Source organism: Oratosquilla oratoria, chromosome 1 (genome assembly GCF_046742065.1).
Source record: "Oratosquilla oratoria isolate Oo_2021 chromosome 1, ASM4674206v1, whole genome shotgun sequence".
Classification (NCBI taxonomy): domain Eukaryota; kingdom Metazoa; phylum Arthropoda; class Malacostraca; order Stomatopoda; family Squillidae; genus Oratosquilla; species Oratosquilla oratoria.
In genome coordinates, this window is record NC_134777.1 from 77,968,226 (window position 1) to 77,984,156 (window position 15,931).

Genomic DNA, 15,931 nt, shown 5'->3' on the forward strand with positions numbered 1-15,931 from the left:
TTTTTTTCAATGTGCCACATACCAGTAATATTTTGTAGTACATATATACATACATACACACACATACCAAGGTTTTTTCCCCCTTACAAGGGAAGTAGCCAAAAAACAAAGGCATAAAAAACCATTCCCACCCATTCCATCCCTATCTCATTCCACTCCTATCCACCCTCTACCCTCCCTCTTATCTTGGCACCTCCTGGATGACGGGTCATCCCTGCATCTTGTCCACTGCCATGGGTCAGGAGTAGTGTCACAAGACACAGAACATCCATAGCAAGGCCACTTCGTTAAATTGAGTAACCCCCCCTCTCTGTCCCCCCATGCAGAAAAAGAGAAGACAGGGAGAAATCCCTTTGGGCTACGTCAATTTTTTTCACACGTACTACCTCACCCCCCATCCCCCATCCATTCCACCTCATGCATCCTAACATCATCCATATACAACCATTCTCCATTCACCCCTGTCTTCTGTCCTCTCCTGTCCTTCCTCAACAGACATTCCCCTCTTCCCCAAAGCCCCTTTCACCCCATCCATCCATCTCATCCTAGGTCACCCCCTCATGTTCACTCCTTCCACATCTGCCTTCCATACCTCTTTTACTAATCTTTCTTCACTCATTCTTTCCATGTGTCCAAACCATCCCAATGCGTTTTCATCCACCCTATCTCCCAACTCCCTTAACCACCCCCATTCTCCTCCTCACCTCCTCATTTCTCACTTTATCCAGCCTAATAACCCCTATCATACTTCTCAAACACATTCAGACTCCTCTCCTCCTCTCTTATGTTCCATGTTTCTGCCCCATACAGTACTGTCAGCACAATCATTCCTTCATACAACCTCCTCTTAGCATCCATTCCCAAATGTCTAATTATCATTACACTTTTTAATCCACCAAGGCATTTACTTGCTTCTCTCAATCTACATTCTACCTCCACCTCCACTCCACCCTTTCCTGCCACATTTGCACCCAAGTATCTAAAACTACCCACTTCTTCCAGTCTCTCTCCCTAAATGCTCACTTCCAGTCTGCTGCCACTTTCACCCCTTGTACATCTCATCACCTTATTTTACTCACATTTATCCTCAACTTCCTTCTTTCACATACTCTCCCAAACTCTGTCACTAACTTCCTCAATCCCTCCTCTGATCCTGCCACAAGTACAGTGTCATCCACAAACAACAGCTGGCTTACCTCCCACTTTTCTCCATTTTCTTTAACCATCTCCAATCCCTGACCCACTGGAAATGATATATATAATGAATATGATAAAATTGACCTTTTTTTGTCTTTTATTTATTTTCTAAAGAAATAATACAATACACATAAAAAGTAATAAAAATAACCAGCAGTTTATTAACACATAAACATTTATAACTTTAATTTTTACTAGTGTGAAAGGTGAGCCTGCTTCTTCTTTGTCAGTTTATCCAGTCGTGGTTCAATTGAGGAAAGTGCCATACACAATGGAGAATGAATATCCATATTATTCCTGTACTTTGTCTTGATAACACTCGTGGTTAAGAAGCCAATCTCGCAGAGCTATGTTGAAGAAAATGGGAGAAGAGTTTTCAGAGCAATTTCACTAAACTCAGGATATTCTGCTTTCACTTTTATCCAAAATGAACCAAGTGATGTTGTATTTTAAAAATTCCTCTTTAGCAGCCAGCTCCAACAATTTATCGCAGCCTAGAATTTCCCCTGTGGTGGGGGGAAAAGAATACTGCCACCAAGTCTTTCCACTTGAGTTGTAAGAGGAAACAAAAATGGGATGGGGATTAGGACTAGGCATCCTTCTCCCTGTAGCCCCAAAGGGTACATTCCTAAAAAAGTAAAGGCATAAGAGGGTCTAGGAGTTTTCCAACCAGTACCCTAATGTTTGGGGTCTTTTAATGTGCATGGATGTGGTACAGATGGGAGTAAAAGGGAAGAAATAGGCAGTATGTTTGTGAGAAGAAAGGTGGATGTATTGGCATTGAGTGAAACTTAAGTTCAGAGGGAGGGGTGAGTGTGAGTTTGAGAGTGTAGTTGGGAGTTGGTTCGCCACTTCACATGCCAGTCCCAAGCCTGGATAAAGGAGGAGGGTTGGGAGGACAGGCTTAGCAAGCTGCTCCTGTAAAAATAGCCACTGCTCGAGAATCTCAGAACTAGCATCGGAATTCAGACTATCTCAATTGGAATCGACCTAGGACTGGAAAAGGGATAAGGATAGCTACAATTAACGTGGGTACCCTTAGAGCAGGGGTTCTCAAACTTTTTCTCGTTAAGTACCCCCTGAGTTATAAGATCATCTTCCCAAACCCCCAATAATCTGACAATGAAGAGAATGGTAATTTATTGAATAACTCATTTAAGTACAATAATTCTGCAAAGGATATTATAAAATTATTCAAATTTTAATGACTTTATTCAGAAGATTGAAGGAACACACACTGCTAGCATGGAATTTCATAATCCACAACTATCACTATTTAAAATACATTTTTTGTCAGCCATCTAAGTACTCCTAGAAATCTTCTTGTGAACCCCAGTTTGAGTACCCCTGCCTTAGAGGGAAAATGGAAGAAGTTGTGGGTCTTATGAAAGAATGACGATGGGATTTGATTAGCCTCAGTGAGACAAGACTGAGAGGCAAGGATGTGAAGACCATCCATGAGGACTCCTTGCTTGTCCACAAAGGAGTTGAAGACAGACTACATGGCGTAGGGTTTATTATTTCTGCCCAGCTGGCTAGCTGAGTGAAGAATGTAAAACAGATCAGCAACTGCCTGATTGGACTGACTATGCAGATGAATCAGGGAGACCTGGATATTATTCAGGTTTATGCCCTGCAACAGGGGAGACCAAATGAGGAGAAAGAAGAGTTCTATGAAGCCCTGCAAGACCTAGTTGACAGTGTGCCAATTCAGGGCAACCAGGTGATCCTGGGAGATTTTGATGGACATGTCGGACCAAGAATGCTGCTCTTAAGAGATGTAATCAGACCTTTCTCAATTGGAGGCACGAACAGTGATGGAGAAAGAAAAATGGACCTTTGTGTCAGAAATGGATGGTCCATCATGAGCACTTTCTTCTAACACCAGCCATCACATAAATGGACTTGGTATAGATGGAATTGGGGAGACCAAGAGTATTTGCAGAAATTCATGATAGACCTGGTATTAGCAAATAGGAAAAGCCTGATATATGACGTAAAGGCCATCTCCTCCCTCTCCATGATAGACCTGGTATTAGCAAGTAGAAAAAGCCTGATATATGACGTAAAGGCCATCTCCTCCCTCTTCCTTGACTCTGATCACCATGTGGTTGTTGCTCTGATAAACCTCTGCGTCATTCTAGTGAGACCACCAGTGAATAGGAGAAGAGTAGCCGTGGAAAAGTTGAAAGAACCCAGAGTGAAAGAAAGGATGGCTGAGAACCTATGTGCAAAGATAGAGATCAATGAGGAGGAAGAGGACATTGAGAGGGCCTGGGAGTCAAGTAAAAAGGCGATACCGGAGTCCATAGAAGCAACAGTTGGGTTTAAGTACATTGGAGGCAAGAAGAAATGAACACCTTTTTGGAATGAAGAAATGCAGAAGGCAGTCAAGGATAAGAATGATGCTTTTAGGAAATGGCTTAAAGAGAGGACGGAAAACAGTAGAAGAAACTATGTGAGATGTAGGAATGCAGCAAAAAGGACGAAGAGAAAAGTCGTAGGGGAGACATGGGAAAGAATTGGCAGAGATCTGGAAGAGGACTTCCATGGAACGAAAAAGCTGCTGTACTCAATGACTAAGGGATATAGAAAGGTTAACAAAGAGAAGAGCTATTCACTGAAAGATGACCAGGGCAACCTACTAACGGAACCAGAAGACGTTGATAGACGATGGAATGGGTATTTTGAGAGCCTGTTGAACACACCCGACGAGGAGGACTCCGATATGAACACAAGTGATGATGATGACGAGGAAAATCAGGTTGGAGATGAAGATATTACAGAGGAGGAAGTTATGATAGCACTCAAGCACATGAGAAACAACAAGGCAGCTGGGACTGACAACATACCATCTACTGCCTGACATGGATTTGCAACATGATGTGGAAAACAAAGAAGATACCCATGGAATGGGGATCTGCAGTGATATATCCAGTTCATACAAGGGGTGAAAGTGGCAGCAGACTGGAAGTGAGCATTAAGGGAGAGACTGGAGGAAGTGGATAGTTTTAGATACTTGGGTGTGAATGTGGCAGGAAAGGGAGGAGTGGAGGTAGAATGTAGATTGAGAGAAGCGAGTAAATACCTTGGTGGAAATAAAAGTGTAATGAGAAATAGACATTTGGGAATGGATGCTAAGAGGAGATTGTATGAAGGAGTAATTGTGTCAGCAGCACTGTCTGGGGCAGAAACATGGAACATAAGAGAGGAAGAGAGAAGGAGTCTGAATGTGTTTGAGATGAGGTGTCTGAGAAGTATGATGGGAGTTACTAGGCTGGATAGTGAGAAATGAGGAGGTGAGGAGGAAAACGGGGGTGGTAAGGGAGTTGGGAGATAGGGTGGATGAAAGAGTATTGGGATGGTTTGGACACATGGAAAGAATGAGTGAAGAAAGACTAGTAAAAGAGGTGTGGAAGGCAGATGTGGAAGGAGTGAACTTGAGGGGTTGACCTAGGATGAGATGGATGGATGGGGTGAATGGGGCTTTGTGGAAGAGGGGAATGTCTGTTGAGGAAGGATGGGAGAGGACAGAAGACAGGGGTGATTGGAAAATGGTTATATATGGATGATGTTGTGATGCATGAGGTGGAATGTATGGGGGGATGGGGGTGAGGTAGTATGTGTGAGCAAAATTTGACACAGCCCGAAGGGATTTCTCCCCATCTCCTTTTCTGCATGAGGGGACGGAGAGGGGGGGGTTGCCGATTTAATGAAGCAGCTTTGCTGTGGATGTTCTGTGTCTTGCGACACTGCTTCTGACCCGGGGCAGTGGACAAGATGCAGGGATGACCCGTCATCCAGGAGGTGCCAAGATAAGAGGGAAGGTAGAGGGTGGAGTGGAGTGGAGTGTATTAGGGATGGAAAGGGTGGGAATGGTTTTTATGCCTTTGTTTTTTGGCTACCTCCATTGTAAGGGGGAAAAAGCCTTTGGTATATGTATGTATGTATAAAAAAGGAGATCGTACAAATTGCAACAACTACCAAGCAGAAACATGGAACATAAGAGAAGAAGAGAGAAGGAGTTTGAATGTGTTTGAGATGAGGTGTCTGAGAAGTATGATGGGGGTTACTAGGCTAGATAGAGTGAGAAATGAGGAGGTGAGGAGGAGAACAGGGGTGGAAAAGGAGCTGGGAGATAGGGTTGATGAAAGAATATTAGGATGGTTTGGACACATGGAAAGAATGAGTGAAGAAAGACTAGTAAAAGAGGTATGGAAGGCAGATGTGGAGGGAGTGAACATGAGGGGATGTCCTAGGATGAGGTGGATGGATGGGGTGAAGAGGGCTTTGGGGAAGAGGGGAATGTCTGTTGAGGAAGGACGGGAGAGGACAGAAGACATGGGTGAATGGAGAATGGTTGTATGTGGATGATGTTGTGATTGCATGAGGTGGAATGAGCGGGGGGATGGGGGGTGTGGTAGTATGTGTGAGCAAAAGTTGACGCAGCCCGAAGGGATTTCTCCCCGTCCTCTCCTTTTACGCAATGGGGGGACGGAGAGGGGGGGTCGCCGATTTAATTAAGCGGCCTTGCTGTGGATGTGCTGTGTCTTGCGACACTGCTTCTGACCCAGGGCAGTGGACAAGGTGCAGGGATGACCCGTCATCCAGGAGGTGCTCAGATAAGAGGGAGAGTGGAGGGGTGTGGAGTATATTCAGGGATGGAATGGGTGGAAATGATTTTATGCCTTTCCCTTTTTGGCTACCTCCCTTGTAAGGGGGAAAAAGCCTTGGCATATGTATGTATGTACCAAGCAATTTCTCTGCTGCCACATGCCGGCAAGATTATACGAGAGGATCCTTGAGAGGAGACTGAGAACATATGTAGAGGAAACACTTCATGAAGCACAACATGGTTTCCACCCCAATAGAGGAACAACAGACGTCAGTTTTGCCTTGAAGGTCCTACTGAAAAAGTCATGGGAATTCAACTATCCAAGATATCTAGTCTTTCTAGACCTGGAGAAGGCCTTCAACCAGGTGCCAAGGAAAGAGCTGTGGAAGGCACTTCGACATGTCGATCATAGGATTCTGCGAACACTGAGAAGAGCAATTTGCAGCCTATATGAATTGAACAAGACAACTGTATGACCCATCAGAGACAAAACTATCTGGTTCAACGCTGGATCAGGAGTGAGACAAGGATCAGTCATTGCTCCCCTTCTCTTTATACTCATGATGGACCATGTCATCAAGAGTGTGGAGAATATGGAACCCGCCAAGGGACCGGGGGAGGCGGATAAGTTTGCCTATGTGGCTGATGTTGGAATCATAGAGGCTGCTTCAGAGTCACTTACAGTAATGGTTGAACTATGGAACAAAGTTCTGCAAGACCATGGGCTTAAACTCAATCTACAGAAGACGGAAGTAATGGTAGTCTCCTGACAAAATGAATCCCTTCAGGTGGAAGTTGACGGAATCACCTTGAAGCAGACCATGGCATACAAATACTTGGGAGTTATGTACGATCACAAAGGAACCCACGAAGGAGCAATACTAGACAGAATTTAGAAGTACATGACAAATGTTAACTTCTTGTACCCCGTGTTGAAGGATAAGTACATACCAGTAAAAGTCAAGACGACAATTTATAAGACCATCCTCTGGCCCATACTGACCTATGGTTGTGAGGCATGGACATTGACGATGAAAACAACATCCCGAGTGCAGGCAGTGGAGATGCGAGTCTTGCGTATGATCCGTAGAGTCACAAGAAGGGACAGACTAAGAAATGATACCATCAGGAGAGAGCTGGATGTGGAAAGCATAATCAACTAGCTGCTAGTTATTGTGGCAAAGTAGCATGCAGTTGATACTTTAGGGTCTATATGGGGCACCCCTACGGACCAGAGCCACACATCATTTTGTCTATGATAGAGGAAAACTCTGTTCATAGAGAAATGATGACACTTTTATACTACGACTGTCCCTCCGTTATGCTGTCCCCCAACCCCTTGCTGCTGTCCTGTACCATTTCTCTGAGTATTCATTTTCTGTGGTGGGGGAAAAGAATACTGCCACCAAGTATTTCCACTTGGATCGTAAGAGGCGAGAAGAAAGGGACGGGGATTGGGACTAGGCATCCTTCTCCTTGTAGCCCCACAGGGGACATTCCTAAACGAAAAAGTAAAGGCATAAGAGGGTCTGGGAGTTTTCCGACCAGCACCCTAAGGTTTGGGTCTTTTAATGTGCGTGGATGTGGTACAGATGAGAGTAAAAGGGAAGAGATAGGTAGTATGTTTGTGAGAAGAAAGATGGATGTGTTGGCTTTGAGTGAAACTAAGTTGAAAGGGAAGGGTGAGTGTAAGTTTGGGAGTGTAAGTGGGAGGTTATCAGGAGTGAAGAGAGGGCGAGGGAGGGAAGGGGTGGCTATTCTAGTAAGTGAAGAGATAGGTAAACATGTAGTGGAGTGGAAGGAGGTTTCCTCAAGGATAATGTGAATGAAAGTGAAACTGGGAAAGGAGATGTGGGTCTTTGTAAGTGCATATGGGCCTGGCAGTGAGAAGAGTGTAGAAGAAAGGGAGGCCTTTTGGATAGATTTAAATGAATGCATAGAGGATTTAGGGAGAAATGTCAATGTAATAGTACTGGGAGACCTTAATGCTAGGGTAGGAAATGGTCCAATTGATGGAGTGGTTGGGAAATGTGGAGTTCCAGGAAAGAATCGTAGTGGAGAGTTGATGATGGTGGAAATGTGTCTAGAAAGAGAGTTGATGATAGCAAATACAGTGTTTCGGAAGAAAGTCAAGCATAAGTACACATGGGAGAGGGTGGTGGATGGAAGGGTGGTAGATAGAGCGTTAATGGATTATGTAGTGGTAAATAGGATTATGATAGGAAGAGTTAAGGATGTACATGTGCTAAGGGGAGAGGGTGGGCTAATATCAGATCATTTTTTGGTGGAAGTTAAGTTGAGAGTGGAGGATAGATGGAGAAAGAGGAAAGGGACAAAAGGTAGGGAGGTGCTTAGAGTGAACTCTTTAAATGAAAAGGAAAAGGAGAAGGAGTACAAGAAGAAGCTGAAGGAGGAGTGGGAGGGAGTGAAGGATAGAGTAGAGCTAGGTGAGGAGGAGGAATGGGGATGGTTCAAGGAGGGAGTCACAAAGTGTGCAAGGATGGTGTGTGGACCAAGAAGGACAGGAGGAAATAGAAGGAAGGGTAGTGAGTAGTGGGATGAGGAAGCAAAGAATGTTGTAGAAGAGAAGAAGTGAGCTTTCACAGATTGGTAACAAAATAGGATGAGGGAATCATATGAGAAATACAATGAAAAGAGAAGAGAAGTAAATCATAAGATAAAGGAGGCAAAGAGGAGAACAAATGTGAATTGGGCTGAGAGTATGACAGAAAATTTTGAAAGTAATAAAAAGATGTTTTGGAAGGAAATGAAGAGAGGAAGAGGAGGGAAATCAAGTAAAGAACAAAAGGTAAAAGGTGCAGATGGAGAGATGATAATGGAAGATAAGGCTGTAAGAGGAAGATGGGCAGAGTATTTTAGGGAGTTGCTAAATGTGAAGGAGGATAGGGAGGGAAAGGTAGTTGCAGCGGGAAGCACTAAGAAAATGAGAGTGATGAGTGAGGAAAATGGAGGAGAAATAAGGAAAGATGAAGTGAAGGCAGTTGTTAAGATGATGAGAGCAGGTAAGGCACCTGGGTTGGATGGATGTCATACAGAATGTCTGAAAAAAGGAGGTACAGTGATGGTGGACTGGCTGGTGAGGTTATTTAATGTTTGTTTAAGAGAGGGTAGAGTGCCGGAGGACTGGAGGAGTGCCTGTATAGTTCCACTTTACAAGGGAAAAGGGAACAAGTGTGAGTGTAGTAGTTTCAGTGGGATCAGCTTGTTAAGTGTAGTTGGGAAGACTTATGGTTCTTGATTGAGAGGATTAGGAGAGGAACAGAGGGAGTAATTGGTGAGGAACAGTGTAGGTTTAGGACACATAGAGGTTGTATAGATCAGATTTTTGTGGTAAGACAGATATGTGAGAAAGCTGTGGGAAAAGGTAAGGATGTTTTTTTTGGCTTTTATGGATCTGGAAAAGGCTTATGACTGGGTAGACAGGAAGGCACTGTGGGAGATATTGCAGATATATGAGATAGGGGGAAAGCTGTTAAGAGCAGTCAAGAGTTTTTAAGAGAGTATTGAAGCGGCCTTGCTGTGGATGTGCTGTGTCTTGCGACACTGCTTCTGACCCAGGGCAGTGGACAAGGTGCAGGGATGACCCGTCATCCAGGAGGTGCTAAGATGAGAGGGAGGGTGGAGGGGTGTGGAGTGTATTCAGGGATGGAATGGGTGGGAATGATTTTATGCCTTTTCCTTTTTGGCTACCTCCCTTGTAAGGGGGAAAAAGCCTTGGTATATGTATGTATGTATGTATGTAGTAGAGCTTGTGTTAGGATTAGAAATGGAGAGAGTGAGTGGTTTGAGGTAAAGGTGGGTCTTCATCAGGGATGTGTTATGTCACCCTGGCCGTTCAATTTATACATGGATAGGGTGGTGCAAGAGGTGAATGCAAGGGTAGTGGGTCAGGGATTGGAGATAGTTAAAGAAAATGGAGAAAAGTGGGAGATAAGCCAGTTGTTGTTTGTGGGTGACACTGCACTTGTAGCAGGATCAGAGGAGTGATTGAGGAAGTGATAGGGTTTGGGAAGGTGTGTGAAAGAAGGAAGTTGAAGATAAATGTGGGTAAAACCGTAAAAGTAAGGTGATGAGATGTACAAGGGGAGAAAGTGGCAGCAGACTGGAAGTGAGAATTAAGGGAGAGAGACTGGAGAAAGTGGATAGTTTTAGATACTTGGGTATGAATGTGGTGGGAAAGGGAGTGGTGATGGAGGTAGAATGTAGCTTGAGAGAAACAAGTAAATGCCTTGATGGATTAAAAAGTGTAATGAGAAATAGATATTTGGGAATGGATGCTAATAGGAGATTGTATTAACCTAGTATTTAACTAGTTGTATTATACGGGAAGGGAGCTATGCTCGTAGTGACCTGTCTTTGTATCTCTCAGCATCAAATTTGTTCTTAAATTCTTGAATAGTGTTTGCACTATTCCAGGTATCCACCACTCTATGTGGGAAGCTATTCTTTTTCAGATCTTCTATAATTATCCTTTTTGAGTTTCTTTTCATGTCCTCTTGTTTTTCTGTTGTCCCACTTTAATAAATCATCTCTATCTAGGATTTCCTTTCTTTTCATGATTCTATAAATAGTAGATCTCCTCCTTCTCTTCTTTGTTCCAGATTTGGTAGTTCTAATTTGGACAGTCTTTGTTCATATGTCAATTTGAAGAGTGTTGGTGCCATCTTTGTCATTGCTCTTTGTATTCTTTCTAATTTCTTTATATTCTTTTTAGTACTGGGTGTCCATAGTGTTGGAAGGAGTGATTGTGCTGGCAGCACTGTATGGGGCAGAAACATGGAACATAAGAGAGGAGGAGTTTGAATGTGTTTGAGATGAGGTGCCTGAGAAGTGTGATGGGGGTTACTAGGCTGGATAGAGTGAGAAATGAAGAGGTGAGGAGGAGAACAGTGGAAAGGGAGTTGGGAGATAGGGTTGATGAAAGAGTATTGGGATGTTTTGGACATATGGAAAGAATGAGTGAAGAAAGACTAGTAAAAGAGGTGTGGAAGGTAGAGGTGGAAGGAGTGAACATGAGGGGTCGACGTAGGATGAGATGGATGTATGGGGTAAAAGAGGCATTGAGAAAGAGGGGAATGTCTGTTAACCCCTTCCATACGGTGCCGCACAAGTAGGCGTCATGGGGAGCGAGTGTATTCGCGAGGCTGCCATATCGGCGTCTTGATTATATTTATTGTAGTCGCCCCTCCATAATGACATTCTTTCTAATTCTTTTGTAATCGCATTTTCTATGGTTATCAAAATTCACGGGTGAAGAGAGAATGATCGATATAAGCGGTGACTATATTTTATGATGCGAGTATTATTACGACACGTCGTACGGCTGGCATTGGCTGCTGCCACCGAGATCTAAGTCCATGACGCCTACGTGTGCGGCACCGTATGGAAGGGGTTAAAGAAGGATGGGAGAGGACAGAAGATATGGGTGAGTGGAGAATGGTTGTGTATGAATGATGCTGTGATGCTTGAGGTGGAGTGGGCAGGGGAAGGGGGGATGGGGGGTGAGGGAGTATGTGTGAGAAATAAATTAATATAACCTGAAGGGATTTCTCCCCATCTTCTCATTTTCTGCATGAGGGGACGGAGAGGGGGAAGCTGATTTAATGAAGCAGCCTTGCTGTGGATGTGCTGTGTCTTGTGACACTGCTTCTGACCCAGGGCAGTGGGTGAGATGCAGGGATGATCTGTAATCCAAGTGCCAAGATGAGAGGGTGGAAAGAGGGTGGATGGGAGTGGAGTATATTAGGGATGGAATGGGTGGGATTGATTTTTATGCCTTTGTTTTTTTGGCTACCTCCCTTGTAAGGGGGGAAAAGCCTTTGGTATATGTATGTAGAATTTCCTTGAAATTCCTTAGATTCTACCAATTCCTCAAATGATTCCTTAGCATGGCCTGTACATTGGCTGCATACTGGTAGCTGATGGCTCATGTACTGGCATCGGTTTGCAGACCACCACTTTAAGTAGCACTGCTCTACATCGCTTCTTTCACTCATACCTTGTCTCTTCCCTCACTTGAACCACACTCCCACATCCCCTTGGCCAATGCCACAACCACACATTGCGCTGGGGGGGGGGGTGCCAACTGCACACCCATACTCACTACATATGCCCATTCACACCATACTCGCCCATGATCACAAGATCAACCTATTCTTTGTCTTCCCTGTCTCCAACTTCATAGTTCTTTGACCATCCTGGGGGACATCTGTAATGCTGCAGTTGCTGAAGTGTTGCTTTTCCATCTACTGCCTTTGATTTTTTTAATCAAATCTGGCCATGATTTGATCAGTTCTAACAACCTAATTGCCAGCATGCTTTTATAGCTTTAATTGGGAGATTTTCTACCTTACACTGGATGTGAAATAAAGGCAAAATGCAAAATATAACTATTTTACTTACATGATATAAAGTATATACAAAAATAAACTTACAAACATATAAAGGGGTTTGAACGAGGACAAGAATGTGAATTGTGTTGGCACAACCCATGACCCTCCATTCTATATGTGGAGCACATACAAGTGGCAATGGCAGATGCCGTTTAGCTACATCTATAGGCCTAGTCTATATTTCTCTTTACTTGGCTTCACACAATCCTTCCACTTTATTTTTGTGTGAAGAAGGTTTATGATATATTAATTGCTATCTGTCTTAATCCAGGGCGACATAGCACATCCCTGACGAAGTCCCACCTTTACCTCGAACCACTCACTCTCTCCATTTCTAATCTTGACACATGCTCTACTATTCTTGTAAAAACTCTTGACAGCTTCTAGAAGCTTTCCTCCTATCCTGTATATCTGCAATACCTCCCACAGTGCCTTCCTGTCAACCCTGTCATAAGCCTTTTCCAGATCCATAAAAGCCCAAAAAACATCCTTACCTTTTCCTATAGCTTTCTCACATATCTGTCTTACCACAATAATCTGATCTATGCAACCTCTACCTGTCCTAAATCCACACTGCTCCTTGCCAGTCACTCCCTCTGTTCCTCTCCTAATCCTCTCAATCAAGATCCTCCCATAGGCCTTCCCTACTACACTTAACAAGTTAACCCCTCTGAAACTACTTCACTCACACTTGTCCCCTTTTCCCTTGTAAAGTGGAACTATACAGGCACTCCTCCAGCACTCTACCCTCTCTCCAGCAAACATTAAATAACCTCACCAGCCAGCCCACCATCACTGTACCTCCTCTTTTTTTTTTAGACATTCTGCATGGCATCCATCCAGACCAGGTGCCTTACCTGCCCTCATCATCTTAACAACTGCCTTCACTTCATCCTTCCTTATTTCTCCTCCATTATCCTCACTCACCACGGTCATTTTCTTAGCACTTCCAACTGCAACCATCTTTCCCTCCCTATCCTCCTTCACATTTAGCAACTCCCTAAAATACTCTGCCCACTTTCCCCTTACTGCCTTCTCTTCCATTATCATCTCTCCATCTGCACCTTTTACCTTTTCTTCTCTACTTGATTCACCTCCTCTTCCTCTCTTAATTTCTTTTCAAAACATCTTTTTATTACTTTCAAAATTTTCTGTTATAGTCTTACCCCATTTCACAGCTGCTCTCCTCTTTGCCTCCTTTACCTTTTGCTTTACTTCCCTTCTCTTTTCTTTGTACCTCTCATATGACTCCCTTGTTCTATTTTGTAACCAATCTGTGAAAGCTCACTTTTTCTCTTCTACAACCTTGTTTGTTTCCTTATCCCACTATTCACTACTCTTCTATTTCCTCCTGTCCTTCTTGTTCCACACACCATCTTTGCACACTTTGTGATTCCCTCCTCTAGGTAACACAGGATATTTCTATTGATTTGAGGGGTTATAGCCAAACTACATGTATTAGAATTGTGGCACATTAGGCTGCCTGATATATGATGATTTGATGAAGCATTACAATACTCGCGTAATGAAATATAAAGTTACTGCTGTAATATTTGTTCTCTTTCACCCTGAATGTTGATAACCACAGAGAATGCAATCAAGCCTGTTCACAGAATATGGGGGTCACTCAGCAACAACTATGATTTGGTTTAACATCACAAACTCCCCCCTATTGGGAAGCTAGGACGGTACCTCTTACAAAGGACTTTGTAGCGGCGTGGAATTTAATGAACCATGCCCTTGGTTCAACTTGCCCCGAGTAGAGTTTGAACTGTCATCATCTCAACCTTTGCCACAAGTAATGGTGCCCTAACCCACTCAGCAGGGAGCATCTCAGTAACAACAACAAAATAAACATAATCAGGACACTGACGCTGGCATCCTTGTATACCTACTTGTGCCTCATGATGCTGACATCGTCATCATTGTATGCTAAGGGTTAATAGGGTTAATTTTGTAATAGATGCTTATCAAATAGTTTATAAGTTGGTCAAAAACATAAAATAATCATAATTTTATTGCAATTACAGCATCATGTTGATCCAGCCATTGGTGTCTACATCATCGACCGTTTTACCTATTATGCTCTGGAATTTCTGGAAAAAGTCACACCAGACAGCTCGAAAACTCTTGCACAGTTTGTAAGTTGGATTATTATTTATCTACTTTAGAAAAAAAAGAATATATATATTCTATCTACATACAGGCACACCTCAGCTTACGTTGTTTCATCTTACATTGTTTTCAAAGATACGTTGGTTTTCAAAAATAATATGTAAAAATAAAATTCAAGTTGTCGTTTTACTTGACATTACGTTGGTCAGCCAATGATAATGGAATCGCATAAACACAAAAAAACTTTTCTAGCACATAAATTCATGTTACAATGAATAAGAATAAAAGCATGTAAAATGATATTAAGATTCAGTAACTGCTAAAATACATACCATAAAGTAGTATGGCCTAGGTCACTAGAACATGAAATCAGCTGATCTTCTTATCTATTGGGGCAACAGTAGTTCCAATACTGTATCTACTGTTAGGTGGCATCTTGAATCCCGCAATTGTTTTGGATTATGATCTGTTTACTGAAGTTTTGTAGATTTTCTCATTAACATTCACTTGTAACTTCAACATTTGCAACCCCCATGCCTCCTAAGAAAAGTCCTAGTGAAATTGCTAAGCGTCATGGTATTTCGCTGGAGGATTAAATGGCGATGATAAAACGTCTACAATGTAAACATCAATATATTGTATGTACTGCATTGATAAATTAAAGATACTTTATTTTATTTTTCACTTATTACAAAATGATTGTAACCTTAAAATAGTTTTTATTTATTTCTTTTTTATTTTGTTTTACCATATGTTATTGACAATGCATTCATAAAGTACAGCACCGCAGAATAGCTTCTAGCAATGTAAACATCACCAAATTGTATGCATTGGTAAAGTTAAAGTACAGGTACTTTTTTTTTTTTTTTTTTTTTTTACTTAATTACAAAATAATAAATACATGTTTTGTTTGGAAACTTAAAATAGGTTTTTGTTAACTTTATCTTATCGAAAATGCTTTTATAAGTAAAGTACAGTACTGGGGAATGGCTATGAGCAGTTTAGCCTAGGCTATACCAGGCATACCTAGCCTACCTATAAGCAAATTCAACTTGCATCGTTTTCAACTTACATTGTGTCTCCTGGAACCAATTAACGACTTAAGGTGAGGTGTACCTGTACTAAGGGCTTTGTCCCCCTTACAAGGGAGGTAGCCAAGTCAAAAGGCATATTACCACTCCCACCCATTTAAGAAAAAAATAGTATAATAAAAACTAGAGTTATATTTATTACTATTGAAATACACTATTTTTTTTCTATCTACATACCAAAGGCTTCTTCCCCCTTATAAGGGAGATAGCCAAGTCAAGACATGCACCCACTTCCACTCCCATATTTCTCTCTTATCTTAGCTCCTAATTTGACACAGCCCAAAGGGATTTCTCCCCGTCTTTCCTTTTTTGTATGAGAGGACAGAGAGGGGGGTCACTGATTTAATGAAGCAGCCTTGCTGTGGATGTGCTGTGTCTTGTGACACTGCTGACCCAGGGCAGTGGGCGAGATGCAGGGATGACCCGTCATCCAGGAGGTGCCAAGATAAGAGGGAGGGAAGAGGGTGGATGGGAGTGGAGTGTGATAGGGATGGAATGGG

General features: G+C 42.7%; 1 protein-coding gene across 9 annotated transcripts in view; it reads left to right on the plus strand.

Moving 5' to 3' along the window:
* The window catches only part of LOC143041782 (putative GPI-anchor transamidase), a 48,666-nt gene that overhangs the window by 21,330 nt on the left and 11,405 nt on the right, over positions 1–15,931 (plus strand). For all 9 annotated transcript variants that reach the window (XM_076172437.1, XM_076172587.1, XM_076172292.1 and 6 more), the window contains exon 7: positions 14,256–14,366. In XM_076172437.1, the coding sequence (XP_076028552.1) occupies positions 14,256–14,366 (111 nt within the window). The remainder of the gene's footprint in view (positions 1–14,255; positions 14,367–15,931) is intronic.